We start from the raw sequence: 27541 nt of genomic DNA, 5'->3' as shown, positions 1-27541 counted from the left end.
ATACCAAACCTGGAGTCACTTCAGCCTCCTCCAGGTAAGAATCAATACCAAGCCTTGGCTCCAGCCGTTCCTTCAGATCTCTTACACAAGGAGTTGTATGCAGTAAAATCATCAACAGCAGGCAAAATGTAAACTCTGCAGAAAAGGTAGATGGAGACCAAGCCAGGCTGCAGCTTCGGATCTCACACAGCAAAGAGCTTCTGGCACGAAACTCAAGAGGGAGCATAGAGGAGGATGTTGCAATGACTCCTCGCAACCATGCCTACAACGCCGTGTTTCAGATTTTAAAGCCGAGAAGAAACATCGTCTTAAAATTAAGACCAAAACAGGTGACTCTTGCCCCAAGCCAAACCCCAAATTGCTCTTGGCACAGCCCCAGCTTCTCAGAGGCATTGCCTTCTCCTCGTCTTCTGTTTGGACCAAACCCAGCCACGTTCCCCAGCTCTAGCACACCTCTGCTGGGCTTCAAAGTGTGGAAGGGGTCCTCTTCCAAGAGCCTGGAACCATTCCCCACTGCCTTGCCTGGACCTCTTCCTAGGTCTGCAGCTTCCTGACCTGCTCCGGGGACACTGGCAGCTCACAACAGGTTGTTGTGGGACTCCTGAACCACTCCTGAAAGCGGTTTCTGTCTCTTTGATCTCCTCTTGTGGTGGAGGAGCTGAAGCACAGATCAAACACACCGACAATCTCCTCCCATACCCCCTCCTGGAGCTGATCTCTCCCACTTGCTCTCAATGTAAAGAAGAGACACTGGGGGGTCTTGTCCAACTTTTCAAGGGAGCTGATGGGTACGCGAGCGGTACCCATCGGTTTTGGGATGAATCATGCCTTCCCAGCCCTTCATGTTCCCACTGCTTGTCAGATGAAGGGGAGGATGAGTTAGTGGTTCTCAAGCACTTCTGGTGCTTGTAGAGTGCTGAGCTGTGCAGCCTACTTGTACGCCAGAGGGTAGTTCCTTGGCCAACATCCATAACCATGCTTACAGGCAGCTGTAGAGCTGCCCTCCCACCTCTGCCATCATATTCCCTTAACACATATCAAAGTCTGCTCCAGACTTTGTGATGACCAGAAGGGAATGTCATGCGAGGGTGCTCGCGTGCATTGGTTGGTACAATGGCTGAGCCAGGAATTCTAGGATGATGCTCCTGCCTCAGCCAAATCGCTGCACATTGCTTGACTGGAGCACTCATAACCGCACCAGTCCAGGTATGGGCTGGTGCTTTCAGGCACTGCAATGACTGATAAGTCGGGAGGCATCACCCATCACGTCCCTAGCTCCATCCGCACACCCATTCAGTTCCCTCAAAGCACTGTCACAACACGTTGAATGGAAGAACCACCCACACCTTCCCACCAAGTTGCTTCTCCAACAGCTAAGATCACCTTGCCTAGAAGTGGCTTCCAAAGCAAAGACACAAAGACATCGTGAATGTTCTCTGCAATTTATTGAGAATGGCAACATCCCGAGGAAGTAGGACATACCACAAACAGAAGAGGAAGGGAGGTGGGACAGTACATCTTGTTCCATGTCACAGAGGGCCTGGCACTGAAGAGCAAGCTTTGTTCTCCTTAGAAAGAGTCCACGTGTGCCTGAGGTGTTACCAGGTGTCACGGAGAGCAAGGACAAGTGGAACTGGAAGCCACGGCTCCAGAGAGAGCTCCAGCTTCCAGCACACCTGGGGCTACCAGGTGAGCAAAAGCACCCAGGAACTCCACCCTGGAGCACTTAATGCCTTTGGCCACCGGCCGAGAAGATGCTCCCTCCCAGCTCTGCCAAGGGACCAGTCCCGCTTGCCCCACCTCCGCCCTGACCCCAAAGCCTGGTGAATGGAAGCAGCAGGATGTACTGCATGCAGAAGCACCCCAGGGATACGGCCATCGAGGAAGGGACACGAGGACAGCGGAGGAAAAGGAGTTTTGTACACATTTGCCAGGAGGCAGCCAGAAATGTACAGCCCAGCAAGAAAGGCAGAGCGTTTCCCTCCCGCACATCAGCTCTCCGTGCTGGGTCTCCGCAGGAGAGACTTTTCTTTGCTCAGGCGGTTCTTTCATCACTGGGCTTGGGGCTAGCGAGCAGCTCGCCGGGGCTGCTAGCGGGACGTGGCATTGCCACGAGACTCCCTTGGTGGGACAGAGCCAGGTAGACGAGCTGGTACGTGGTGGGCCGTGAGGGACACAGTTCATTCATTGCAGGGCACCGGAGCTGGATTTAAGGAGGCTGGGCTGCTGCCGGGAGAAGATAGGAGATGCTTCTTTCCTTTTTCAATCTGGCTTCGGAGCTCAGAATCTCACTCCTGAAGATTTGACGGAGGTGGTCGTGACACATCTCCGTACGGAGGACGATCCCCCACCGGAGCTGAAGTTGACACCTCCAGAGCTGCACATCCTTCCACTTCCAGAAGAGAAGCCACCGCCGTACATTCCTCCTCCCATTCCACAGCTGCCGCCCATGCTTCCACCTCCAAAGCTTCCTCCTACTCCACATACGCCTCCTCCCATTCCTCCGCCCATGCCGCTGCCGCCTCCGAAGCCTCCGCCCATGCCGCTGCCGCCTCCGAAGCCTCCTCCCATGCCGCTGCCAGCTCCGAAGCCTCCTCCCATGCCGCTGCCACCTCCGAAGCCTCCCATGCCTCCTCTGCCTCCGGTGATGGTGGTCTTGCCTACCACAGCTGGAAGAGAAGCAGAGGTTACATACACGTTGTCCACTTCAAGCTGTATCTCCAGAAAGACCTGGTCTGCTGCTACTTCTCAAGGGAAGACGTGCAGATACTTACAGACATTGACGTTGGACATGCTGTCATTGCACAGCCTGCAAAGGGAAATTGGTAGATTTTGATTACCCAAGTAAAGAGACATCTTAAAAACCGAGAACTGCATTTTCATTATCAAACCATTTTCCTGCTTCATCCTTATCAGCAACTTTGGTATCACTAAAATATTTAAAGAGGGACGGCATTGACAATTCCTTTTTATGCTGAGGTTCTTCCAGACTTTGGGTTCATTACAAAATTTGCACGTGACAGGAATGAAATGGTAGTTATACCACCTGCAGTGAACAGAGTGTGCCAACTATCAGTCCTGACCACCCAAAATATCACCCAGAGTGCCAATAGCCATATCTACCCATTTTAACCAAAGAAGCTGGTTTGTGATTAAACTGTTAATGTCAAAACTCGAGGTGCCCAGCCCAGATCTCAACATCCCTCTCGAATCAGAGGTCAAGTGCTTACCTGTTCTCCTCTCCCTCCAGCAGCTTCCTGTACATGGCAATCTCAACGTCCAGCGCAATCTTGATGTTCAGCAGCTCCTGGTACTCCTTCAGCAAGCGAGCCAGCTCCTCCTTGTCTTTCTGCAGAGCACATTCCAGCTCTTCCAGTTTTAACCTGGCGTCCTTGAGGGCCATCTCACCCCGCTCCTCAGCCTCGGCAATAGCTGACTGCAGCTGCTGGTTCTGAGGAAGAAAAAAGGGCACTTTCTCAGATCTCGTTTTGTCACTTAGGATCAGCCCTCAAACCCCAAATGGAGAAGTCAAAGGAAAAAAAGGAAACATCTCCATGAAGTAAACAAGGGTTGGTTGAAGAAACCATTTCTGCCTTACACATGGTCCTTTGTGATCCAACCTGATGCCAGCATCCCGTGAGACACTCGCCCGCCCTTACCTGTTTCTTCACGTTCTCGATCTCAGCCCGCAGCCTCTGGATGTTCCTGGTCAACTCTTGGATCTCTATCTTGGTGTTGCGGAGGCTGTCCCCGTGCCTTCCAGCAGTGCTCTGCAGCTGTTCGTACTGGTGGCACCAAGACAAAGGAAACCTTCAGTGAAACATTCCTGATGCCTGGACAAGGTTTGTCAACAGTTTCGTAGCTCACGTGCTGCTACGAGCACCTATCACGTTGGTCATGGATGCCCAGCTCAATGTAAAAGATGGTTCTGAGACTCAAATATTGTTGGTTTTGAACTTTGAAATAGATCTTAGTCACACTAATAAGCATCCCTTGGCTTCTTAAAAGCTACTTTGGGCAGGCATTTTCTAGTTACGGGACATTTTTGGGCATTTTTATTGAGACGGCTGTACCGTGCACCGAAGTGAGATTCTGGACACCTTAAACACAGTGAGTCAGACCCCTCAAAAGCAACACAATTCCTCATGAGACTTCCTTGCATGACCTCCAGCGCCATTAGCTTAAAGAAATGTCTCACTTTGTCATAAATTATCTGCAAACTCTAGACATCACCCCGGGTTCCTTAACTGCTTTGCAACTCACCTGGCTCTGGTACCAAGCCTCAGCTTCAGCTCTGCTGCTCTGTGCAATCTGCTCGTACTGACGCCTGACCTCCTCGATGATGCTGTCCAGATCCAGGTGCCGGTTGTTGTCCATGGACACCACCACGGACAGGTCCCGGCTGATTGTCTGCATCTGAGCCAGTTCCTGCAACCGAGACAGGAGTCAGCCCGACCTCAGAGGAGGCGAGAAAAGAGCAGCAACTCCAAGCAGCCTCTCCAGACCAAATCCACACGGGCACCCAGTCCAGCTGAGTGTCTTTGGCCAGCACCCACCTCATTGCAACTCCAGCCATCCCGTGGGAAGGGAGAGCTCTTACCTCCTCGTAGATGCACCTCAGGAAGTTGATTTCATCGGTCAGAGCTCCCACCTTGGCTTCCAACTCTACTTTAGTCATGTAGGCACAGTCCACATCCTACAGGAAAGATCACAGAGAATATTTTTATTTTCTCTTGGAAATCCTTCAGGACCATGGAAATTACAGTCCGTAACAGCCGTGATGGTGTTATTCAATTATGCAAATTAAAAACAAAGGACTTTAAATATCAGCCCACAGAACCTACAATCTCTCCAAATTCCCATTCAAGAGGGAATCCCCTCGAAGCACAGATAAAGCCTAATATTCAAGCGATCATTTTGTAGCGCGTGTGACTCACTTTCTTAAGCACCACAAACTCGTTCTCAGCAGTTGTACGCCTGTTGATCTCTTCCTCATACCTATGGAGAGTAAAAATACAGGCTGAGTTTCCTGAATTTTCCTGCCTAAGGCCACACTAAGGAAACGAAAAGAAAAGAAAAAAAAAAAAAACAGAATAAAATATTTAGACTGTAAAAACTATGTCCACAATTGCCATAAAAAGCGCGTGTGTGAAGAAAAATGACTACCAAGCTGCTTGAGTTGCTTTCTGGGTTAGACTGTCCCTGCACTTACTTGGTTTTGTAATCCTCGACGTATTGCTGCATGTTCTGCAGTTCCGACTCCAGCTGCCCCCTCTGTGCCAAGATTGAGTCCAGCTGCCTCCTCAGGTTCTGGATGTAATTTTCGAAGATGACGTCGAGGTTCTTCCTTGGCCCCGAAGGCCCTTGCTGTTGGAGGAGCTCCCACTTGGTGGAGAGGACCTTGTTCTCTTGCTCCAGGAAGCGGACCTGAAAGCCAACACATGGAGTATCCACCATCACACGTGGATCAACAGCAGCAGCCAAGGCACCCTTTCATCACTTTAAAAGATTCTCCTTTGCAAGATGAGAGAACCGATTAACTTTTTTTTTTTAATTTCTGTTCTTGCCTAAACTGCAAGATGGGGAAAAGGAGGAAATTTCTAAGTCATATTCAAGTCAAAGGAGCTTTTAGGTGTAGCACCAGCTCCAAGTACATTCCCATTGCAGGTAGTATAGAAATCTTAGATTTCTAGTCTAGATTTAAAAGCCTGGATATTTGAAAAGAAAGAGAAAAAAATTATATTAGTGAATACTTGAACGGGAGGGTATTTGGAAAAAGAATGGTACAGAAGGGAAAATTTGTGCCTGAAACCTGAAGGTGTTTGGAGGCGTTGAGCCTGCTTGCAAGAATAACTTATTAGTTGAGCCTGGTGCAACAGGCTGGCTTAAAGCCCTGAAGACATCGCTTTGATCTCGTATGGAAGAGAGATTCTCATCTCTTCCCTAGCAGTACTTAATAAAAAGGCTCTGCTCAAGCTTCTCAGCCTGCTGATATTTAGCTCAAAAAGGACAACATTTCTGCAGAACTTGAAAGTTCCTCCCAATTTTGACCCTTAGACACAATCCCAGCCTCTCACCTTGTCAATGAAGCAGGCAAATTGGTTGTTAAGAGTCTTGATCTGTTCCTTCTCCTGGTTTTTGACTTGCTGGATCTGGGGATCAATCTCAACACGGACTGGCTGTAGAAGGGTTGAGTCAACCTGCACTGGCTGGATTCCAGGGCCACCTCTACCGGGGCCACCAAAGCCTGGCATGCCAAAGCCTGGTCCGCCAAAGCCGCCCATTCCTCCACCACCCATTCCTCCACCGCCCATTCCTCCACCACCCATTCCTCCACCATAACCACCCATTCCTCCACCAAAGCCACCCATTCCTCCACCACCACCCATTCCTCCAAAGCCAACCATTCCTCCTCCACCCATTCCTCCGCCAAAGCCGCCTAGTCCTCCTCCGTAGCCTCCACCAAAGCCACCCATTCTGCCTCCGTATCCTCCACCGCCATAACATCCACCCATGGAAATCCTTCCGCTGCCACCTATGTTATGGAGACTCTTGCTGCTAAACCCTCCACAACGTCCGCCACCTCCAAATCCCCTGGACATAGAGAACGAGCTGTAGCTGCTCCTGCTTCTGCCGCCACCTCCTCCAAAGCCACCACCGATGGCAGAGCAAGAGCTGTAGCCCCTTCTACTCCCGCCTCCAAAGCTTCTGCAGACAGACTGCCGAGACATGGCTGTTTCTTCTAAGCAGAGTCAAAAATCGAGAAGGTAAGAAAGATCGATGGAGTTGTGCTGCGAGGAGGTGAGTGCAAAGAGAAGGGAAGTAAGTCCCTCTGACTCGAGGGCAGTAGATGCTCTCTTTTATCCGCTTCTGGAGGTGGGCTGGGTTTGCATGGGCGTGAAGGAGGAGACAGTTACTGTCTTCATCAGCGTGGCGTGGTTTACAGATTTTCATCTTCAATTTGCCAAACATTGACCCTACCCAGAAACACACCCTATAATGCAGGAGAAAATTAAAAAAGATACAACTCTGTCTACCATATGGTAGCACTCCGTGACTAAGAAGTCTTAGCTTTTGTGGTACAGTAACAGTCTCCCTAGGATATACTACTCTTTTTTTTTTCACCTTTCATCCATTGTGGTTGTTTCCCTGCTTATGTTTATCTTTATTTTGATCTTTCACTCCAAAGCCCCATGGCAGGCAAGCGCTGTAGTTCCTGCCAAGTTGTAGCATGGCTTTCACAATTCCCAAAACACACCTATGTTACACCCTTAGTCTTCTTTTTACATGGAAAATTGCCTTTGGCTTTGAGAAGTAGTTTCTCAATCTAGAGCCAGGGCTCAGCAAATTGCATTTTGATGAGGCTCCGGGACTTTTTGATAAATAAAACCTTACCAGAAATGAGATACTGGAGCAATGGTTGGCACTGGAAATTCATTTATTGTTTGACCAAACTCTTACTGAAAGTGAGTTCTGGAGTCTTCGTGCCAAGAAAGTCTCAGCACCCGTGGAGAAATGCCACGAACGTCACAGCTGGGAAATCCCTTTAGGATTTTCTGAAGGCTTCAAGACCATGAGAAGAGCCGGAGAAGACATCAGGAGCTCGGCTGCTACGGTGGGAAGTGCGGACAGATGGACAGAGGGACAGACAGCTCTGCGGACACACAGAGAGAAGGAGGCATGCAAAATCACGCTGCCCACATAATAAACCCTGTAACTATTTAAATGCAATTAGCTAGGCAGAGGATGCTAGAGAGCTCAACTCGTTTGTAGAGACGCATAGAAATGAGGAGAACAGAGGGCACAATCACTTTCACTTGAGGAAACGCATGTTTTTCAGCTGCCTGGCTTACTTCAGTATTTATATGCAAATAGATTTTTGGCAGACAGACACGCTCATAAGCTGCGTTGAGCCCTCCTTCAAGAACATGGGTAGGTATCTTTTTTAAGCTTATTTGAAAGCAGTCACCAGATTTTAGAAAGGTAGAAGCTTACCAGAACGCTCCGGTTTTGATGCCATACTGAGAAAGGATTTGCTTATGAGTTAAACTCGCAATAATAAGACTATGACCCATCATGCATTCATCCTTTTGTCTTGCAGAAGCCTGCTTAGCAAATAACAATTACTGTCTCGGTTTTAAAAATTTTACTGCGAAATCCTTTTTTTTTATTAGTTTTCAACTATCCCCAACAGCAGAAGAATCGGAGAGTAGCACTTTTAAAGCTACATAAGAAGGTGAGGGTGGTGAGACCCTGGCAGAGGTCGCCCAGAGAGGTGGTGGATGCCCCATCCCTGGGAACATCCAAGGTCAGGTTGGACGGGGCTCTGAGCACCCTGCTCTGGTTGGGGATGTCCCTGCCCACGGCAGGGGGGTTGGACTGGATGAGCTTTAAAGGTCCCTTCCCTCCCAAACCATTCCATGATTCTATGATTCTATGAAATTTTGAAGTCCAAAAATCTTTATGACTATTAAGGCATCTAACTGTGCCGGTATCCGTCTAACAAGGTTCTCAGAAGTTCCCACAGGACACAGGCAATTAAGTGCTTCTTGAAAATCCACACTAGCAACTCTCGATATCTTCAGATGTTTAAATACCTCTAAAAATATTGCCCAGACACCTATTTTCAAAAGTGCCTAGGGACCCGGACCGTGGCGCAATGTGCAGTTAAACTGGCATTTCCAGCGAAAAACACAACTATTCCTACACAGCTTGCTCGTCCCACCTCCCTCCCCAGCACCAGCCTGGATTCGGGAGCATGCGGGGAAGCGGATCAGGGGATAGATATGACTAAAAAAAAAATATAATAACAACAAGTCACTGTGAGACCAAAAGGGTGGGGAGGACAGGGGGTTTGGTGGTTGCAGAGCACGGTTTATAGACAATAAACACGTGGGCTGAGGAGGTCCCGTATGGCTTGTTGGTCTTCAGCAAGACTTTGTCTCCTGAATGCCACAGCTGGGACAAACGCCTGCCCATCCTGGGAGGTTTTGAAGCACAACCTCAACCATCCCTGCAACCATGAGCCAAAAGCCTCGGCAAACATCCGATCCCCTCTCGGGGCCAGAAGGCAAGAGCCATCTCTCCACAGCCCTTCCCGTCTAGAGGAGAGGCAAATCACAGGCGAGACCTGGCAGCCCTGCTTCTGATTTATCAGGCAAATACATTCCACCACCGCCTGCCGCACCGCAAGGTTCAGGAGGGTGCCGTGGGTTTATAGCTACTATAGATATAATCACGTATATGCGCATGCACAGACGCACACGCATTTAACAATGCCTTCCCCTGCCTCCCTCTGCATTACCAAATTCGTGGTTACGTTTTTTTTGTTGGGGTTTTTTTTTTTTTTTTTCCCTGTGGGCAGGACGACGTGATCAGAAAGTTTTCACGTTCCCAGCCACGCTGGGAGGAGATGCGTTAAGTCAGCACAACGCTCGAGTCCCGAGCGCCCGTGTGTTTAGATAACGCGCTCGTTGAGTCACGGCCGCGTCTCCAGCCAAGTTTAGGAAATCAAACCGGGATTTGGATATCAACATCATCACCCAGTACAAACGCAATAGGCAGCTGCGGGGATCTCAAACAACATCGTTGTACCCAAAGCCCTAATGAAGGAAAATGATCTTTTAAGGCCCCTTCCAACCCGAACTATTCTATGATTCTGTGATTCTATGAAAATAAACGGGCAGGAATACAGAAAAAGCGGCTCAAGCCTTGAATACTTGGAGGAAAAGGCTCATTTCAGCAGCGACGCTGTCAGCCGACGTGCACTGAACTTAGGAAAAGTCTTCAACCACAGAAAGGGAGAATTTCTGGGGAAAAAAGCAAAGCAAAGCATTTAATTCCCACACTTCCCATAAAACACTTGACATCTAAGTGTTTTCACTGTGCTTTAGAAAAGACTTTTAAGACGAGGGGAAATCATGACGAAATTAAACGAAACTTATTTGAGGCCGCGTAAAATCTTTTCGCTCCTCCAACAAAAGGCAGAAATTATGTCACATCTCGGTCCAGCCCAGGAGAAATTTCCCCTAATTGCTGGTGCAATCATAGGAACAAAAGGCAAGGGCTTTTTGGTGTCTGTTTGTTTTAACTACAGCATTTGTACACATCTAGAAGCCTTTTGTCTCTTCATCACGCTGCCCTGATGTCAGGAGTCATTTGCTGGAGGCAAGTTTACGCAGAGGCAGCTAGATTGGGGTGACTCTGAGGGAAGTAGATGTCTTTTCATTCAACGCCATCGCAGGTCCCTTTTCAACTCACAAGAATATTTAACCATTGCCCAAACCATATCCCCATCCAAGTAGTTACACGCCTTTGCTGGCAGCGTTGTGACATTCCACAGTGGCTGGTACGTTTATGTCTCCAGCATTTACAAAGAGGGAATGGAGCATGGGATAAATTAAATGACTCATCCAGATGGCAGAGCGAGTCTGCGGTTGACCAGGGACATGATTCAAGGTCTCCTGAGCAAGAGGTCAAACCACACCAGGAGTTTTTGGCTCTAAATTTACAGGTCATCAAAAATATTCTGCTTTTGTGTGGAAAGGTAGAGCTTCACAGGGGATTGAGATTTTGCTCTTCCCATGGTCTCAGTCTCCTTTTGGAGACACCTTAAAAGCAACCCATGGATCTCTGGCCAGTCCAGACAACAGTAAAAGCTGCAGGGCTGGCTCCACCATCATGGATACTCAGGAATTAGCTCTGAATGAGCTGGAGGGGTGATGACCACCCTTCCCTCTTCCACACTGTCCCTTATAGGATGCTCCAAAAGCACTTAGGGCTGTGCAATGTCTTTGCCGTGACAGCACCAGCTGTGGGCACCACAGCGTTGGGACCACCTTGGGGGACGGGTGGAGGCCAGTGGTGTGCTTGGAGGCAGTGGTCAGTCAGAGGTGGACTAGCTAGGGAATATCCCAAGTTGGCCAACAGGAGCAAGGAAAGGGCTTAGGAAGAGAAAGGGGAAGGGAACGGTCTCCTAACATCAACTGAGTCCGAAAGTCTGCTCTGCTCTAACGGGGCCAACTGCCTCTGTCGCCCCAGGGGACCCAGCAGAAGGACAGAGGAGAAGAGCATCCAGGTTCAACCCAGCTGCCTCTTTCTCTCCTGCCATACCCCCAGGAATCGGCTCGTTCCCACGGGTGTAACCCAAGAAAACCCCGTGTGTTTCACAGACTCGGCCGGATCAGACCATCACACTGAGCCTGACCCAGCAATTTTGCCACCCCAACCACCTCACCCTCCAAGACCTCCTCCACCCTCCTGCCAAACTGACAAACTACCCACATTTTTGAAGAGTTTAGGGATTGGGAGAGGGGTGAGAAGGACGGGAAACCGGGCTACACGTTCGCTTTAGTTCCTTTAAATGCAAACTTCAAAGGGCAAGAGAAAGTCAGGTAACACTTTCAGATCTCAGCAAAAGACGAGTCTTGTTACAACACGAAACTCTTTGGTCAGAGAGAAAACCACACAAGCTTACTGCCTCTAGTGTTTATTAGGGTATGTCACATGCCAAAGGAGAAAGGCTTAAGCAAACAAGCAGAAGTGTTCCCAGGATCGCAATGAAAAGGTAAAACCCTGAGCAAAACTAAACATTTTACAACAGCTTCTAAAGAACACGGGTGAAACTGTCGGTATCTTGCTTAGAAGAACAAATAAACTGCAGCGGGGTAAGAAATGTCTTTAGCCGGGACTAGTCACCGTGAGGAAATTCTTGTTTTGGAGTTCGAGCCCTGGCTGATGAGCAGCACCGATTAAAATTGCACCACATCTGGATCCAGCACAAGATCTTGAGAGCAGCCAAGCCTTTCCGCAGGCTTCCCAGGACACGAGTTCTCTGAGCAGCACGTGGACCAGTCCCCTCTACCCGTGGCTGGTAGGATGCCTCTCACTTGGACCACGCTGCTTCATAGCCTTATCCCAGCTGTGTCTGGGCCTTTCCAGGGGACGGGCAGGTCCTGCTTCCGAATGAGTCCCGGCGCCCTGATGACCAGCAGTGTCTCAAGGGGAGCGTCGGGGAAGCGAGCCGGTCTCAAACCGGCTGAGAATCTCAGTCATTAGTTGGTGAACATAGCCGTATTTTACTTTTCCGTGCAGTTTCTGAAGGATGGTGGTGGTTTAAAATGAAATAGATGGCCATCACCTTGGCAATGAAGGGGTGGTGGTGGTCGTCATGAAATTTGCTTCCTTTCTCCTTTGGGTGCCGGGGAGGGGTGAGATAGCTCGCTTTCCTAGACCCTCCGGTTGGCAGACATAGAGCTGGTGTTCTTCAGGATGGTGCCAGACCCCACCACCACTGAGTTAGACCCTCCGCCCATAGAGCAGAATCCTGCCCCGCCGGAGCCGAATCCCCCCCCAGCACCAAATCCTCCCCCGGAGCCAAATCCGCCCCCTCCCAGGCTGTAGCAGAAGCCAGGACCGCCTGTGTTACCGCCTCTCCCGCTTCCAGCGCCAAATCCGATTCCTCCTCCTCCTCCAAGGCACAGTCCACTGCCGAATCCACCTCCCGTAGAGCTGCTGCCGCCTCCCACCACAGCTGCAGAGAGCAACAGAAGACACGAGGTTACCTCTGATGCCACCATAAAGTTTTGGAGCATCGATCCCAGCCCACCGCGCTCCCATGGGAACGCTACTTACAGATGCTCACGGTGCTCTGACACTCTCCAGACATCCTGCAGGGAAAAGAGACGGAGCGTCAGGTCCAGCCAGGGCATCTGGACTGGTCCAGCTCCATGGAGGTTTGTCCATCAGACCATGGGCGTGAGTAACAGCAGCTACGGGACCGTAGTCCACGGCTAATGGCAACACCATTAATATTTTAATGCAGGAGATGTGACGTGCCGCGTTCTTCCCATTGATTTAGCAGGATGCAATCAAGCTCTTGCTGTACCCCCACCCACCTGCACTCCTCTCCTTCCAGCAGCTTCCTGTAGGTCGCAATCTCAACGTCCAGGGCCAGCTTGACGTTCATCAGCTCCTGGTACTCGCGGAGCTGCCGGGCCATGTCCTGCTTCGCCTTCTGCAGGGCTGACTCCAGGTCAGTCAGTTTGATCCTGGCATCCTTGAGGGCCACCTCCCCGCGTTCCTCAGCATCCGCGATGGAGCTCTGCAGAGTTTCACACTGGAGGGCAAGACGTGGATGTGATGAGTGGGGCAGGGGCAGCCGGTTGGAGGTGCAGCCATGATCCCAGATCACTTGGGCTCAGCTATTCACAACCACAGCAGGTTTCCTCCCACTTACGATGACTGTTACCAGACTGTTTGCTTTTAGGGAAGCTCTGAAGAGCATTACTAAGAGCTCACACCCATTTCTCAAAAAATGCAACCCCTACCTGTTTCTTCACACTCTCGATCTCAGCTCTTATCCTCTGGATCCCACGGTTGAGCTCAGAGATCTCGGCCTTTGTGTCCTTAAGGCTGTCTCCGTGCTTGCCTGCGGTAGCCTGCAACTCTTCATACTGGTAGGCAGAAGTGAGAGGAGCATGTTAGGTCCACCGTGAGCGGCTCCTTACAACAGCTCTCCATGCCACCCCACGCAAGCCAAGGTGAGCATGAATACGCTAGCTCCAGTCTGGCCAGGTCAATCCCAGCAACATCCCACGTCTCAGCATGGTCTGAGCTACCACCAGTAAACTCTTCCACCTCCTCAGCCACCGGTGATCACAAGCAAGGTGTGGAGCACTCACCTTGCATCGGTACCAAGACTCAGCCTCCACTCGGCTCCTGTTGGCAATCTCCTCGTACTGGGCTTTGACCTCTGCGATGATGCTGTCCAGGTCCAGGTTTCGGTTATTGTCCATGGAGAGAACCACGGAGGTGTCGGAAACGGTTTTTTGCATCTGAGACAGCTCCTGTAATTCACACGGGATCTGGCTTTAGCCCTGCCATGATTTCCTTCCAGTGTCACCACCCTTCTCCATCCCCGCATCCCCCTCCAGAGAGCAGCTGGACCACTTACCACTTCGTAAAGATACCTCAAGAAGTTAATCTCATCTGCCAGAGAATCTAATTTTGCCTGAAGTTCCACCTTGGTCATGTAGACCGCATCCACGTCCTGCAGGAGAAATGGGAAGCGAAAACCCGCGTGACGCACACCGTTTTATCTAACATTTAACTGGGAGCCCTTGGTGCTCCGTTTCCCTATGGCACATACGTCTAGGGGTCCTGGTTTGTGTCTGATGCTAACGAATCGGTGCTGACGGAAGCAAGACACCCTCCGAACCAAGACGTGTCTTTGTGGCAAAAAAAAAAAAAAAAAAAAAAAGGACTTTACCTTTTTTAGGAGCACAAAATCGTTCTCCGCAGCTGTCCTTTTGTTTATTTCCTCTTCGTACCTGTTGATTATAACGAGGGAGATTGAATCTGTCTGCTTATTTTGGCGCTGGCTGCTGCAGGCAACTACACGTTGTTGGCCTCAGACTAATGAACGCAGCAAAAATAGACCTGCCGTGAGCAAGATTTATGGACAAGCAACGGCGCTTCGCCTTTCTAGACGAGTCCTGGCTCCTGCCGTCTCCAGCGCCTCGCTGAAGAAAGCCTGCAAAGAGGAATCTTAGCTCTGCCTAAACCGAGTCCTGGTGGCTGTGGCCACTCTAACTCCTTCTACAAGACCCAAGGACCTTCAGGTCCTCAACATGGGCCATTTCCAACTGCTCGTTGGGGCAGGTAATTGCTGCAGAGCGTTGAGTGGTGGAGATGATCTCCAAAACAAAGTCAGTTTTCAACCTGCCGCCTCAGTAGAACAAGGGACCTGGTTGATCCTGATGAGTCCCAGACTTGCTTCCCCACCATTTTTTGTAACTCCTGTAGTGGAAGCATTTCTCCAGGCTTTGTTCTTGCTTTTCTGACCGGACAAATTAATCTAATAAATAACAGCAGGAAAAGAATCTTTTTTTTTCCCCCCCCACACACATCATCCAAAGAAAGGTCTAAGCTTCAAATCATGAAGGATATTATGGGAAGGAATCCATGAGGAAATCCATGAGGAAATTATAGTAGGATTTAGCAACTGATCTAATTAGTTCATTAAATCATAATGTCATGGATTCTTGAGGAAGACAAACAGCAGAGGATCCTGCGTTAGTGAGAAGCGTAACTCAGACAACACCATATATTGAGAAACACCTTGAAAAATCACCGCCTCTTGTCAAAACTCAGGTGATGAAAACTTCCCCAAAACCTTTTCCATTTTCTAATCACTGCAACAAGTGAAATATTGCCAATTCTTATGATTCTTTCCATTTTCTGACTGATCGAAGTAAGTTTTTATCTCTATTTTTTCATCACCGGACAGCCCAACCATGACTACACCGAGAACAACATACTTGGTCTTGAAGTCTTCCACCATATCTTGGAAGCTCTTCAGCTCTGACTCCAGCTGATGCTTCTCGCTTGCGAGGGAGTCCAGCTGCTTCCTCAGCCCGCTGATGTAGGTTTCAAAATAGGGGTCGAGGTTCCTGCCACCCGTCCCCGTGCCACCCTGCTCCTGCAGCAGTTTCCACTTGGTCTCCAGGACTCGGTTCTGCTGCTCTAGGAACCGGACCTAAATGATTACAGGAGCGGGTAGAAAAAGAGTCAGACTATTCCCAAAAGCATCTTTTTATTGGTTTTTTTCCCACGTTTTCCATATTTTTTTCCCATTTAATGAAACCTTCCTGCCTATTCTCATCTCCAGTGAGCCATAACTCCAGGGTCCCACTGGACAGGTGGGACCACAGCTCTAGGATGAGTGGGCAATCATCCCACTCTCCAATCTCAGGTTCTAAACAGGACAAACACAATGAACTTCATAGCTTTGGCATCTTCTCCTTAAAAATAGGCCAAAACACCCGAAGTCCTTCAGCCCACAGATGGACAGAGTCCATCAGCAGAGACTCCTCTGAGGATGCTCTGCTTGTAGGTGCAGGGTCCCACAGCTTAGCACCAGCATCGTGGTCTTGAGAACCAAGGATCCTATTCCTGGGTTTCTCCATAACCTTGGGAAAGTCACTTCTCCAGCCACCATCTCTCTGTCTGCAGGGGTTCTTTGGGGCGCTCTGGGCAACGCCTGGCTCTCTGGGTATTATTGGATGGGTATCTCCCAGTAACTGCAACCAGCACGAGCCGCGGTGAGCTCAGACCTCCACCTCCCAGCCCCGGGGTGAAGCCGCTCTCACCTTGTCAATGAAGGAAGCGAATTTGTCGTTGAGCTTCTTCATCTCCTCCCGCTCTTGTGTTCGCACCTTCTGGATCTCAGGGTCGATTTCAAGGTTGAGCGGGGCCAGCAGGCTCTGGTTGATGGTCACTTCCCTGATGCCACCCGGTGGGCAAGGGGGGAAGCCTTGACCTCCCATGCCGCCATCAAATGCTCCACCAAAGCCACCGAAGCTACCACCAAGGCCTCCACCAAAGCCACCACCAAGGCCTCCACCAAAGCCACCTCCGGCCCCACCACCATAGCCGCCACCAAATCCTGCCCCAGCACCGTAGCCGTAGCCAAAGCCTCCTTGGCTACCAGCCCCAAAACCACAAAGCCCTCCACCACCTCGACCGAATCCTCCCAGAGAGGTACTTTTACTCCCTCCCAAGCAATAGAGGCTCCTGCTGCTGAAGCCCCCAGCGTTGCCAGGTCCCCTGCATCCTCCACGGGACACAGAACTGAACGTGACCTTGTTCCTTCCTCCAAAGGAAACGGAGCTGGAGCTGAACCCCTTGCCGAGACCACAGGACTGGCGAGACATGGTGACGGGTCCCCAAGAGTCAACCCGTGAAGAGAGAAGAGCCGAGCGGTGCGGTACACAGGAGGAGGTTCGGAGGCAAGGGGAGGTGAGTCCTGCGGGTGCAGTGGCTGGGCGCCCCTTTTTATGTGCTGAGGGAGTTGGCCGGGTGTCAGGGGAGTGGAGGTGTCTTTTTTTTTTTTCTTATTCTATTCATTGTTTTAGGGCTTGGAAGGATGCCCTCCCCTCTTTGCCACCACCATGACCTGCCTCAAAACACTCCCTCGAGAGCTAAGAAAAACAAAGCTATTGTTGGTGTTGGAAGGACAACTCCAAATCAAATTCCCTTAGCTGCAAATGTCAACTCGTCACGGGCCTTTCTGAGCCTCTTACGGCAGAGACAAAGCCTTACAAATTCCTTGACGTATTACACCCTGGAGGGAGACCCTTCTTTTAGCTAAATCACTCATTTTGAGCCTGATGGCAGGTGCGTGGTTCACTGAATTCCAACAAAAATGCGGTTTCCCAATCACACCCTCAGATGCCCTCCGGTTCAACCTCCTGCCCAGAGGAGGTTGGACTTGGGTTGTCCAAAACTCTTTCCCAACCAGAGAGCATTAGTCCTTGCCAGGGTTATAAAATCAGTTTTATGTCAGTAAAGAAGACTTAGAAACACCTTTAAGAAGGTTTTAAAGTCATTTTCGATCGCTCTGACTGCTGTATCGAGCCAGGGAGGAGTTTGCAGAGACCAAAGTATCTTGATATTTCTGCGCTGCACGCCCTTCGCCGTACCTCAACAGGGTCGAGACGCCCTCACCAGCCTGAGGAGCTCTGCCCCGCGTCCCCGAGGGCAGGTCCCCACCCCTCCCAGGCTGGAAGCCTTCCAGGCATTGCCGGGATATTTCCTGATCGTCCTCGCAGGGTCTGCAGCCGCGAGCCCCCTCCGCAGCACGTGGCGCTTGGCAAAGCCGCTCCCGCGCTAACCCATTAGCGAGCTCGCATTGTTTAAAAAAAAATACGACTTAATTGCTTAACCGCTTTTAATTTATATTTTAATGAGCAGAGGTGTCTGAAGATGCCTTCCAACTGAGGATCCCCATTTATCCCGCCGTTAAAAAAAAATAAAAAGCCATAAAACTTCCCCCCCAAACCACAAGCTGCAGCTGAAGCCGTGACAATAAAAGCCAGGTCTATAATTATCCCTTCTATTGGAGACGCTCGTGGGAGAAGTTTGGGGAACCAGTTTCAACTCCGAGCCTCTTCACCCCTAGCTTTTTTTTTTTCTGCAAACATGCAAATCTGGGTCCGGGTGCCTCTCTGCGGGACTTTTCCTCCTGAACCTCATCGGGCATGCGTCGAACTGCAGGATTTTCAGCCCAAGGGGATTTGCATTGCAGGGAAGAGGGAAACTCACGCTCCCCTTTGGCAGCAAGCATCCTGCACGCCCCGCTCCCACCTGGAAACCCTTTCCCACCCCGGGGCTCTGGGATCCCCGATTTTCCAGCTCGCGGTGGGGACGTGGTCGGGGCGAGGAGGGAAGCGGCTTGAACCCGGCTTTCGACAGGGGAAAGGCGGCGGCGGCCGCATCTCCCTGACCTTACGCAACCGGCAGATCTGCCGAGAAACCGAATGAACCTGTTTGAGCCCGGGCGCAGAGCGTAGCTGCCGGGAGTTCCCAGGGTGGCTCCGCCGCCGGCTCCTGGCACGGCTCCTGGCTCGCTGCCGGCCGAGGCGCTTGCCCAAGAAGCCAGCTGTTGGGCCAGCAAAGCGCCCTGCTAACGCCCATGAAGTCCTGCCCCACCACGGTGGGGTGGGAAAACCTCGCTGGGACGCTGGGGCTCCCTCCCAAATCCATCCTGCATCCCAAGGCTGAGCATCTCGGATGCTCCAGCGTTTGCCGGGCTGGTTAACACACCAGGAGCAAAGCTCCTGGGGACCCAGCGTTGGCCACCATCACCCCCTCAGCACCAGGGGAGGTTTAGATGGGACATGAGGAGAAATTTCTTTCCTGAAGAGTGGTCAGGCCTTGGACCAGGCTGCCCAGGGAGGTGGTGGGGTCCCCATCCCTGGGGGGATTTAAAAGCCGTGTGGGTGAGGCGCTTGGGGACGTGGTGTGGTGGGCGTGGGGGGGTTGGGTCAGCGGTTGGACTCGATGATCTCAGAGGTCTTTTCCAACCCTAATGATTCTGTGATTCTGTGATTCTAGGACGGAGTGACCTGGTGGCAACGGCAAAGTCTTGGGATGAGCACCCTGGGGAGGGAAGCACACCATGGAGGCAACCATGGGGTGGGGAGTGGAGACAGAGCCCACGGGACAACCCGGCCCCGCTTTAATTGCCGGCACCTCCTCTCTTGCCTCCCCCACGGCGGGCTGGGAGGAGAGGTCAAATTCCAGCAACTCCTCTCTCCTCGCAAGAGCTGTGACGGTAGCAAAGCTGACGTAGCGTGCGGCAGAGATTAGATGTTTCCAAATGCAGGAGACATGAGTCCTCCTCTTAAAGACCAGCTCGTCGCTCCGGCTCTTTTCCTACACCAGAAATCCAGATAAAATCTCAACATCAGGTTACTGCGGGGTTTAAATCCACGTGGTTCCACCACTAAGGACCTGGACACCCCACCAAACATGTCCAAGAGCTCCTCAGCCGTTGGCCCCCATTGCTCTCCAGCAATGCCCACACACGTGTCCACCTTCCGAGGGGTTTCTCCTCTCCCTAAGGCCAGCGGACAAACCCCCAGACTTACACACACGCCTAAGAGCTTCGCTAGGCCAGGCTTGAAGGAGATGTTGGAAAGAGAAAATAGGCTTTTCCCATGGAAAGATATAAATAACCCAGTTCTTTGTGTCCTAACCCTAGCCCAGAGGTGAAACCTGATCCCAAGAGGTTTTGCAGCTCCACTAACGCGTCCCGCTGCATTTCTTTAATGAGCTTCCGAGACTTGCTCGGGGCTCCGCAAGGCCACGGCAGGAGAGTTGGGCACACGCGCATCCGCCGAGGTGCAGCCTGAGCGTCTGTGGCAGGGCCCCGCCGCGGTGGGGTGGCAGCTGTGGGGCAGGGACCCACAGGCTCGGTCCCCGCTGGCACCGGGGCAGCCGGTTCATCTGCCATGGGTCATCCCTCATCTGCTGGTGGACACCTGCGTGGGGACACGGGGGTCTCCGGGCTCAACGGAGGAGCAGGCGCGCTCCGTGCACCTCAGCAGATGAACCATGGCAGGATGTGACCCTTTCCTGCACCGGACACCGTGCCTGGACAGAAACTGGGATTTATCCTACTGGGAGCTGACGGTGCTCAGCATCTCTTCTTAGGATCGTAGGGATCATGATGCTGGAAGCAGCACAGTCCCTTGGCTGCAACACCAGTTCATACTGGGAGTACTTCAGAGCCAGGGAAGCCTCCCAAAGCCATCGATGGGCATCGAAGCCCACGGCAGCGAGCGCAGCCCCTCGCCGAAGGCTGAGGCTGGGCTCTCCGGTCTCGCTGCTTGTTCTCCCCACGGGCCAGGTCTCGCATGCAAAGCAGAGGAAAGAAAGAGAGAAATTAAACCGGGGCGGGCAGGTGAGTCCCGCAGAGCTCTTTGATGGTGCATCAGCGGCTGCACCCACGGGCCGGCTCCTCTCCTGGCGAAGAAGGGTGGGAAGAGGGGATGTGTCCTCGTTGTGGGGTTAAAAAAGGCTTGGGACAGCCCCGTGTGTCAAGCCCGGAGCTGGATACCCAAGATATCCGCGCCCACAGGTACCCCCTGTCCCCCCGCGGGAGTGGGGACCGCTAATACGGGCTCAAAGCACGGGCGGCATCCAAGCTGCAGCACCCAGGGGAAAAACAGAGCGAAACCAGAGAGCCCAAATGTAGCCGGTTTCATTCCAAAGCTGCACTGGGACCGCGTTCAACCGAGAAAACCCCGCTTTGTCGAAGAGCAAAGGAGCAGGAGACTCCCGGCCGCTCAACTGGCAATTACTAAGCAGGCAAATTGCAGGGCTGGGACGTGAGCTGGGAATCACACCAGCAGAAATAACAAGGTGGGTCCCGAGAGAGATCAAAGCGGCGCGTTGCAGAAGACGGGCGGCACCCCCGCTCCTGTCAGAGCTGCAATTGCAGAGAGCAAAGAGCCCCCGGGCGCTCGCTCGGGAGCCTCCTTGCAAGAAGTGATGCTGCTAACACATAGCTTACAGGCAACCCCTTCTCCTGGGAACCTGCGGCCCTCCGTAAGTGATATTAATAACGGCAATAATTCTTCGTATGATGGTGACGCCATTAAATGGTTCTGCCTGATGCAGCGTTGGGTGTCACCTCTCCCGCTGTCCCCCTGCCACCCTGCTCCCGGGGTGCTTTCCCCACCGGGTCTCCCGTGAAATGAATATTAGGGATAATTTCGGAGGTAGCCGGGAGGAGCATCCTCTTGGACTGGAAGAGGGAAGCAGGGCAGCCCCCGCGGGACCCCCCCCCCCGGAGATGAGGACCTGCTCTGAGGGATAACAGGGTGGGGGTTCACCCCAAGGAGGGGCAGGGTTGACCCCCCGGGGTGGTGAGGGAGGTCCCACGGCATCTCAGCAGCCCAAGCAAGGCCAGCGCAGAGCCGTACAACCCCATCCCATGGGAATAAAGACCCGCCGGACACCTATTTCCCCCTGTTTCTTCCCACGTTGGAGGAAACCTGGCACCGAGCATCCCTTGCCCACGCTGAGGGCAAACAAGGACACCAAAATGGGGCAAATTTAGAGGGAAAAGGGTCGTGCTGAATAAACCTGCGATGGGGCCGAGGGTGGGGAATCGCACCTTTAAACACCTTCGGGCGGTCGAGGAGCGTTTGCAGGGCAGAGCATCTCCCCCAGCCCGTTCCCCCACCCCGACAGCGTCACTTGGGGCCAGAACATTCATTTTTAGTGAAGAAAAAAAAAAAAAAGGCTGAGGAAAAATGGGTTTGAAGCCTCCGAGCCTCACGGAAACGGAAAAGTTTCTCCAAACGCCTACGGATTTGGCAGGAGGATGGAGAGGATTTTCCCCCATGCAAAGGTCCCCTCGGATCTCAAGCTGGGGGGGTGGAAACGAGGCTGTTAAAGTCTCTGGCTCTTACATGAAGCAATCAGAAAAAGAGCATTTTTGGGAAGAAAACAGGCAAAATGGATGGGAGAGCATCTCTCCCTTCAGCAAAATTAGAGCCCAGGCTCGGCAGAGGACTGGGAATTGCTGCTGGACCAGTGGGGTTAAAGCAATTGGGATCGGGGGGGTTGGACCCAACAGCCTCCCGACGCGGAGGGAAATGGCTTTGCTGCAGCATCACCCCCTCCCCAAATTGCTGGGGTCACCCCGAGGATGAGCCGGGGGGGGGGGAAGGCAGATGTGGGGCGATGGAGGTGGGAACTGAGGGTGCTGCACCCCATGGGATGACCCCGGCATCCGTCCAGCCATCCGTCCGTCCGTCCGTCCGTCCGTCCAGCCATCCCATGCCGGCCATCCCGCAATCCTCAGGGTGCGCCGGCCGGGGACGGTAAACGCAGAGCACCCTCTAAAGGGCAGAGACGTGCCGGGAAGCCCAACCAGCCACCCCAAAAATGAGCCCATCCCTCCCCACCATCCCATCTCACCCCGCTTTCCCCTGCGCCGGCACCCGGGGGACGCCCCGCGCCTGATCCCGGGGTGTTTTCCCAAAATAAAAAAAAAAAAAAAAAAAAAAAGGCAACACCCTCCCCAAAAGGTGCTGGATCTGGGGGTGCTTCACCCCCACGAGGAGTCACGGGCGAGGGAAAGGATGGGGCCGGGGCGGGGGGGGGGATGCTGGGGGCCAGGCGGGGTTTGGGGGCTCCAAGGGGGGAGGGCAGCACCCCGGGAAGGGTGCAGGGGTGTGCGTGTGAAAATATGAAGAGGTGAGCTTCGGGCGGGTCCTGCCCCCGACGCTAATTACAGGCGTTAAATCCGCCGGCAAGCCCGGTCTTGCGGCTGCGCCCCTGCCCCGAACCACGCCCGGGCTCCGGCGGCCGCGGGGGGACGAGCCCCCCGCGACGGGGCAGGGACGCCCCGCGCACACGCGTGTGCGAGGACGGGCGCACGCCCGGAGGTGCCCACCCGAGCACCCGGATTTTGGGTGTCCCCTGCGTGGGCGCTGCTCCTTTCCACACACCCGCCCCTGCAGCATCGCATCACATCCAAGGGGACCCCAAAACGCTTGTGGCTGTGGGGACCGGGGGGGGGGAAGGTGGGGTTTGGGGTGAAGGAGCCCACCCCGGCAGTGGATTTGGGGGGGGGGGGGCTGGGCTCGGAGAGTCCCGTAGAGGCAGAAATGGGGGTTCGGGTCCCATCACTGGTAGGAAAGTTTGGGGGGCACAAAGCACCCGAGCTGGTGGCTCAGCTCCATCCCCGGACGCCTGGGTCCTCACCCTGGGGGACCCCCCGGGCAGGGTCCCCTTGTCCCCTCCAGCACCCACCACGAGCCCCTAATGCCCCCCACCATGAGCTCAGGACCCCCAAACCCCATCACCCCGCTCCCCCCACAGCTCAAGAGGAACCCCGGCGTCCCTCCCAGCTCCCGCATGACCCCGGGACACCCCAAAAGGAGCAGGGACCCCCCCCCCAAACCCCACGCAGCCCGGGGACACCCGAAAAACACGTGGGCAGCCCATGGGGCCCCGGCACGTCCGTCCCGGTGAGTCACGGCTCCACCCGTGAGACGAGCTGAGTCAGGCACCAGCCTGCCCTGGCACCCCCCCCCCAGCCCCGGGGGGGCCGTGGCCGCCCCGAGTCCCCGGGGATGGACCCCCAGGGTGGTTTCTAGGGTCAAATCCTGCCAATGGGGATTGGGTCCTGCCTGGGGGGTCCCCAAGCCGCATCCCTGCATCCGTGCCTCAGTTTCCCCACCCAGGGCATCACCTCCCCAGCTCCAGCCCTGGGACTTTTTTCGGAGGTGACGGGTGGTTTTAACCCCCACCCCCCCGCGACCCTCTGGGTGCCCCTGGGTCCCGCAAAGCCGCGGGGTGATGCCAAGGACCCTCGAGGTCCCCCCCCGCGGTGTCCCCAGGGTGGGGTGACACTGAAACCCGGGGTGGCACCGCACCCTGCCCGCAACAAAGCGCTGCCCAAACCCCCCCCCCGCGCCTGTCCCAGCGCTGCCGGGGCCTGTCCGGCCCTGCCCGGCCCTGCCCGCCGGGACCCGGCTGTGCCAGCACCCATGGGTGCCCGGCACCCCGGGTTTTCGGGTGCCCCCCCCCCGGGGAAGGGGGCTTTGCAGGGCAGGGGTGCTGGCACCGAGATGGGGTGATGCTTTGGAGGGGGGGTCCCCTCCAGCCCTCCCCTCCCCGCCTTGCACCGTGGGGGGGGTCCCACCGAGCTGCCACCCTTGGGGGGCTCAAGCCCCCCCCAGGACGCCTGGGTTCTCCCGACCACCGGCCCACCCACCCCGTGCCTCAGTTTCCCCTGCACAGGTCACGTCTCCAGGAGCCCCAGCTTTTCCGAATGGGGGGGTCCATGGGGCTCGGGGTCCCTCCCGGCTGGGGAAGGGGGGGACGGGCTCAGCCCCACCTCCTGTTCCACCCCCCCCAGCCCCCCGCTGGATCCAGACCACCACCCCCAAACCCCCAAATGCCCAGTGGGGTTTGGAGCCGGGGGTCAGGGCTGGGGTGGGACCCCGCAGGCCCCCCTCATTCCCCCCCCCGGGGGACCGCAGGGGGGACCCCCAGCATCCTGCCCCCCCCCGCAGCTGGGTCCCAGGCAGCTGCCTGCACCCCGGGATCTGGCAGCTGCCGTAACCCATCCCCGCTCCTCTGCCGCCCTCCAGCGTCCCCGCGAACCCCAAAACCATCCGGGGGGGCCGGGGCTGCCACTGGGGCTGGGAGGGGTCCCCAAGCCCATCCCCCCGCCCAAGCATCCCGATGAGCCCCCCGATGAGCCCCCACACCAGCTCCCAGCCCCCCAAAAAGCAGGGCCGAGCCCCGAGGGACCTGGATACATCCCGGGGCGGGGGGGGGGGGGGGACGACACCCACCAAAGCCAAACCTCGAGGCGAGGTGAGGGTGGTGTTGAAATTTGGGGGGGCGGGGGAGCAGAAAAGGGGGTGCAGGGCGGTGGCCCCACTTTAATCCCCCCCCCACCCCGGGCAGGGGGAAGCCTGGGCACCGCGGCTGCTCCCACCCCCCCATGGGGGGGTGTCAGCTGTGTCACCCCCCACCTTAACCCAGCACCCACCCCGCTTTGGCCCAAGGGCCCCCCCCAGATCCTCAGGGCCCCCTCCCCGGGAATTGGGGGGTGTCGGGGCGGCTCTCGGGGAGCCTCTGGCGGCAGCTGATGCTCCCGCCTCCCCCCTTTGCACCGCACCAAAAATTGGGGGGGGGGGCCAAGCCCCTGGGGTGCAGACTGGCAGGGCTGGGGGGCATCGTGCATTGCAGGGGGGGGGAGACAGGGGACCCCCCCCCGCCTCCCCCGCCCCCTCCCCCCCCCCCCCCGAGCGCGTTAATTAGCTGCAAGCGGTAATTGCAGCGGAGGCTGACGGTGCAGACGGCAGGTGTCACCTCCGGACCGGGAATGGGAGGTGGGACGTTGCACCCCAACTCCTGCAGCACCCCAATACCCTGCACCCCCCACACCCCCCCCCAGCCCCACATTGCAGCCCCCCCCCCCCCCCCGCTAAGGGGTCGCTGGCGGTGTCAGCGGTGCCGGGGGGATGCTGAGCCCCCCCCCACCTCCGTTGCATGGGGCCCTCAAAGCTGCCCACAGCCCCCCCCGAACCCCCAAATCCGCCCCCCCCCCCCCACGTCCCCGTGTGAGCAGGATCCGTCCCCAGCCCGGAGGAGCCGCTGCTGCTAATTATTAACCAAGGGGCAAAGTCCCCGCCTGCCGCCGCCCAGCTCCCAGCCGGGGTCCCCCATCCTGCCGCCCCCCCCCCCCCACGGGGACACCCGAGCCCCCCGCGTCTCTGCCACCAGCAGCCCCGATGGCCCCGGTCATGTCCCCCGTCACCTCCGAGGGGGTCGGGGTGCAAAATCCCATTAAACACCACCCACCCCACCCCCCCCGCACTATTCCTAGGGCTGGATCTCAATGGGGGGGCTGGGACCCCCAAATTGGGCTGCTCCACTCCCGCCCTGCGACTCCAGATCGGGGGGGGAAAGGGGAGACATGGGTGGGCACCCAAGGGGGTGTCCCCTCCTCCCTGGGTGACCTGGGGCCTGACTTTTGGCACAGCAACCCCCACGGGCGGGGCGATCCCAGGGCTTCTCGGGGTGCAGAGGCAACCGAAAATAAAAGGTTCCCACAATTTTCCTCCTGGCAGCACCCCGGGGCTCAACCCTGGTACGAGACACCGGAGAATCCCCCGGGAGGAGCCAGGGGCAGCTCCCAGATCCGGGCGATGTCGGACGGACGCGACGGGAGCCGCTTGGATCCCGGAGGGAATCTTGGTTTGGGGGCAAACGCTGCCGGATTTGGGCCGGTTGGGTTTTTGGGCACCGCCGGCCGCGGCCTCGTTAGGGCCAGCGCTAACGAGGGCCGCAATTAACGCCCGTGCGGGCTGGTGCTGGGGAGCCTAAAAGACACCCCACAAGTCATGGGGCTGCACTGGGATTCGCAGGCTGGGACGGGTCCTGGCACCCCGGGAGGGACCCCAGCACCCCAGGACAGGTCCTGGCACCCCAGGAGGGACCCCAGCACCCCAGGATGGGTCCTGGCACCCCGGGAGGGACCCTGGCACCCCAGGACATGTCCCTGGCACCCCAGGAGGGACCCCAGGACCCCAGGATGGGCCCTGGCACCCCAGGATGGGTCCTGGCACCCCGGGAGGGACCCTGGCACCCCAGGAGGGACCCCAGCACCCCAGGATGGGTCCTGGCACCCCAGGAGGGACCCCGGCACCCCAGGAGGGGCCCTGGCACCCCAGGATGGGTCCTGGCACGCCGGGAGGGACCCTGGCGCCCAGGGAGGGACCCCAGCACCCCAGGACAGGTCCTGGCACCCCAGGAGGGACCCCAGCACCCCAGGAGGGGCCCTGGCACCCCAGGATGGGTCCTGGCACCCCGGGAGGGACCCTGGCGCCCAGGGAGGGACCCCAGCACCCCAGGATGGGTCCTGGCACCCCAGGAGGGACCCCAGCACCCCAGGACATGTCCCTGGCACCCCAGGAGGGACCCCAGCACCCCAGGACAGGTCCTGGCACCCAGGGGGGGACCCCAGCACCCCAGGAGGGACCCTGGCACCCCAGGATGGGTCCTGGCACGCCGGGAGGGACCCTGGCGCCCAGGGAGGGACCCCAGCACCCCAGGAGGGACCCTGGCACCCCAGGATGGGTCCTGGCACGCCAGGAGGGACCCTGGCACCCCAGGACAGGTCCTGGCACCCCAGGAGGGACCCCAGCACCCCAGGACATGTCCCTGGCGCCCCGGGAGGGATCCCAGCACCCCAGGACGGGTCCTGGCGCCCAGGGAGGGACCCCAGCACCCCAGGACATGCCTCTGGCACCCCAGGAGGGACCCCAGGACCCCAGGAGGGGCCCTGGCACCCCAGGAGGGACCCCAGGACCCCAGGAGGGGCCGCAGCACCCCAGGACAGGTCCTGGCACCCCAGGAGGGACCCCAGCACCCCAGGACGGGTCCTGGCACCCAGGGAGGGACCCCAGCACCCCAGGAGGGGCCCCAGGACCCCAGGAGGGGCCCCAGCATCCCAGGACGGGTCCTGGCGCCCAGGGAGGGACCCCAGCACCCCAGGACATGCCTCTGGCACCCCAGGAGGGACCCCAGGACCCCAGGAGGGGCCCTGGCACCCAGGGACAGGTCCTGGCACCCTGGGTGTGAATCCTGGGCATGTGGGACCCCAGAGGGACCCTGGCAGTTTGGGACAGATCCTGGCACCCCAGACAGACCCTGGCCTCTC

The 27541-nt window shown here is 55.7% G+C and overlaps 2 protein-coding genes across 2 annotated transcripts; both read right to left on the bottom strand.

Annotated features, from left to right (window-relative positions):
- Positions 1–2280: 2280 nt before the first annotated feature.
- On the bottom strand, positions 2281–6731 carry LOC142073734 (keratin, type II cytoskeletal cochleal-like). Its single transcript, XM_075133877.1, has 9 exons — positions 6078–6731; positions 5213–5427; positions 4938–4998; positions 4601–4696; positions 4264–4428; positions 3660–3785; positions 3231–3451; positions 2775–2809; positions 2281–2669 (listed from the first exon to the last, which is right to left on the bottom strand). The coding sequence occupies exons 1-9, from the start codon at positions 6729–6731 to the stop codon at positions 2281–2283; spliced, it is 1962 nt and encodes a 653-aa protein (XP_074989978.1).
- A 5492-nt stretch (positions 6732–12223) lies between these two features.
- LOC142073739 (keratin, type II cytoskeletal 4-like) lies at positions 12224–16715 on the bottom strand. The gene is made up of 9 exons (XM_075133882.1): positions 16152–16715; positions 15321–15538; positions 14270–14330; positions 13955–14050; positions 13683–13847; positions 13329–13454; positions 12897–13117; positions 12634–12668; positions 12224–12532 (listed from the first exon to the last, which is right to left on the bottom strand). Exons 1-9 carry the CDS (start codon positions 16713–16715, stop codon positions 12228–12230), a joined length of 1791 nt encoding a protein of 596 aa, XP_074989983.1. The 3' UTR covers positions 12224–12227.
- Positions 16716–27541: the final 10826 nt, after the last annotated feature.

This window comes from Calonectris borealis, chromosome 30, assembly GCF_964195595.1.
Source record: "Calonectris borealis chromosome 30, bCalBor7.hap1.2, whole genome shotgun sequence".
Lineage (NCBI taxonomy): Eukaryota > Metazoa > Chordata > Aves > Procellariiformes > Procellariidae > Calonectris > Calonectris borealis.
Note: the sequence above shows the minus strand (reverse complement) of the source record. Positions and strands in the feature narration are given on the sequence as shown.

Excerpts from the sequence above, each read along its gene's own strand:
- LOC142073739 (XM_075133882.1), bottom strand. The coding sequence starts at position 16,715 with ATGTCTCGCCAGTCCTGTGGTCTCGGCAAGGGGTTCAGCTCCAGCTCC. Across the intron at positions 13,455-13,682 it reads AGTCTTGGTACCGATGCAAG|TATGAAGAGTTGCAGGCTAC; the intron begins GTGAGTGCTCCA and ends TCTGCCTACCAG. Across the intron at positions 12,533-12,633 it reads TCAGAGCACCGTGAGCATCT|CTGTGGTGGGAGGCGGCAGC; the intron begins GTAAGTAGCGTT and ends TGCTCTCTGCAG.
- LOC142073734 (XM_075133877.1), bottom strand. The coding sequence starts at position 6,731 with ATGTCTCGGCAGTCTGTCTGCAGAAGCTTTGGAGGCGGGAGTAGAAGG. Across the intron at positions 4,697-4,937 it reads AGTTTGTGGTGCTTAAGAAA|GATGTGGACTGTGCCTACAT; the intron begins GTGAGTCACACG and ends TCTTTCCTGTAG. Across the intron at positions 3,452-3,659 it reads TCGAGAACGTGAAGAAACAG|AACCAGCAGCTGCAGTCAGC; the intron begins GTAAGGGCGGGC and ends TTTCTTCCTCAG.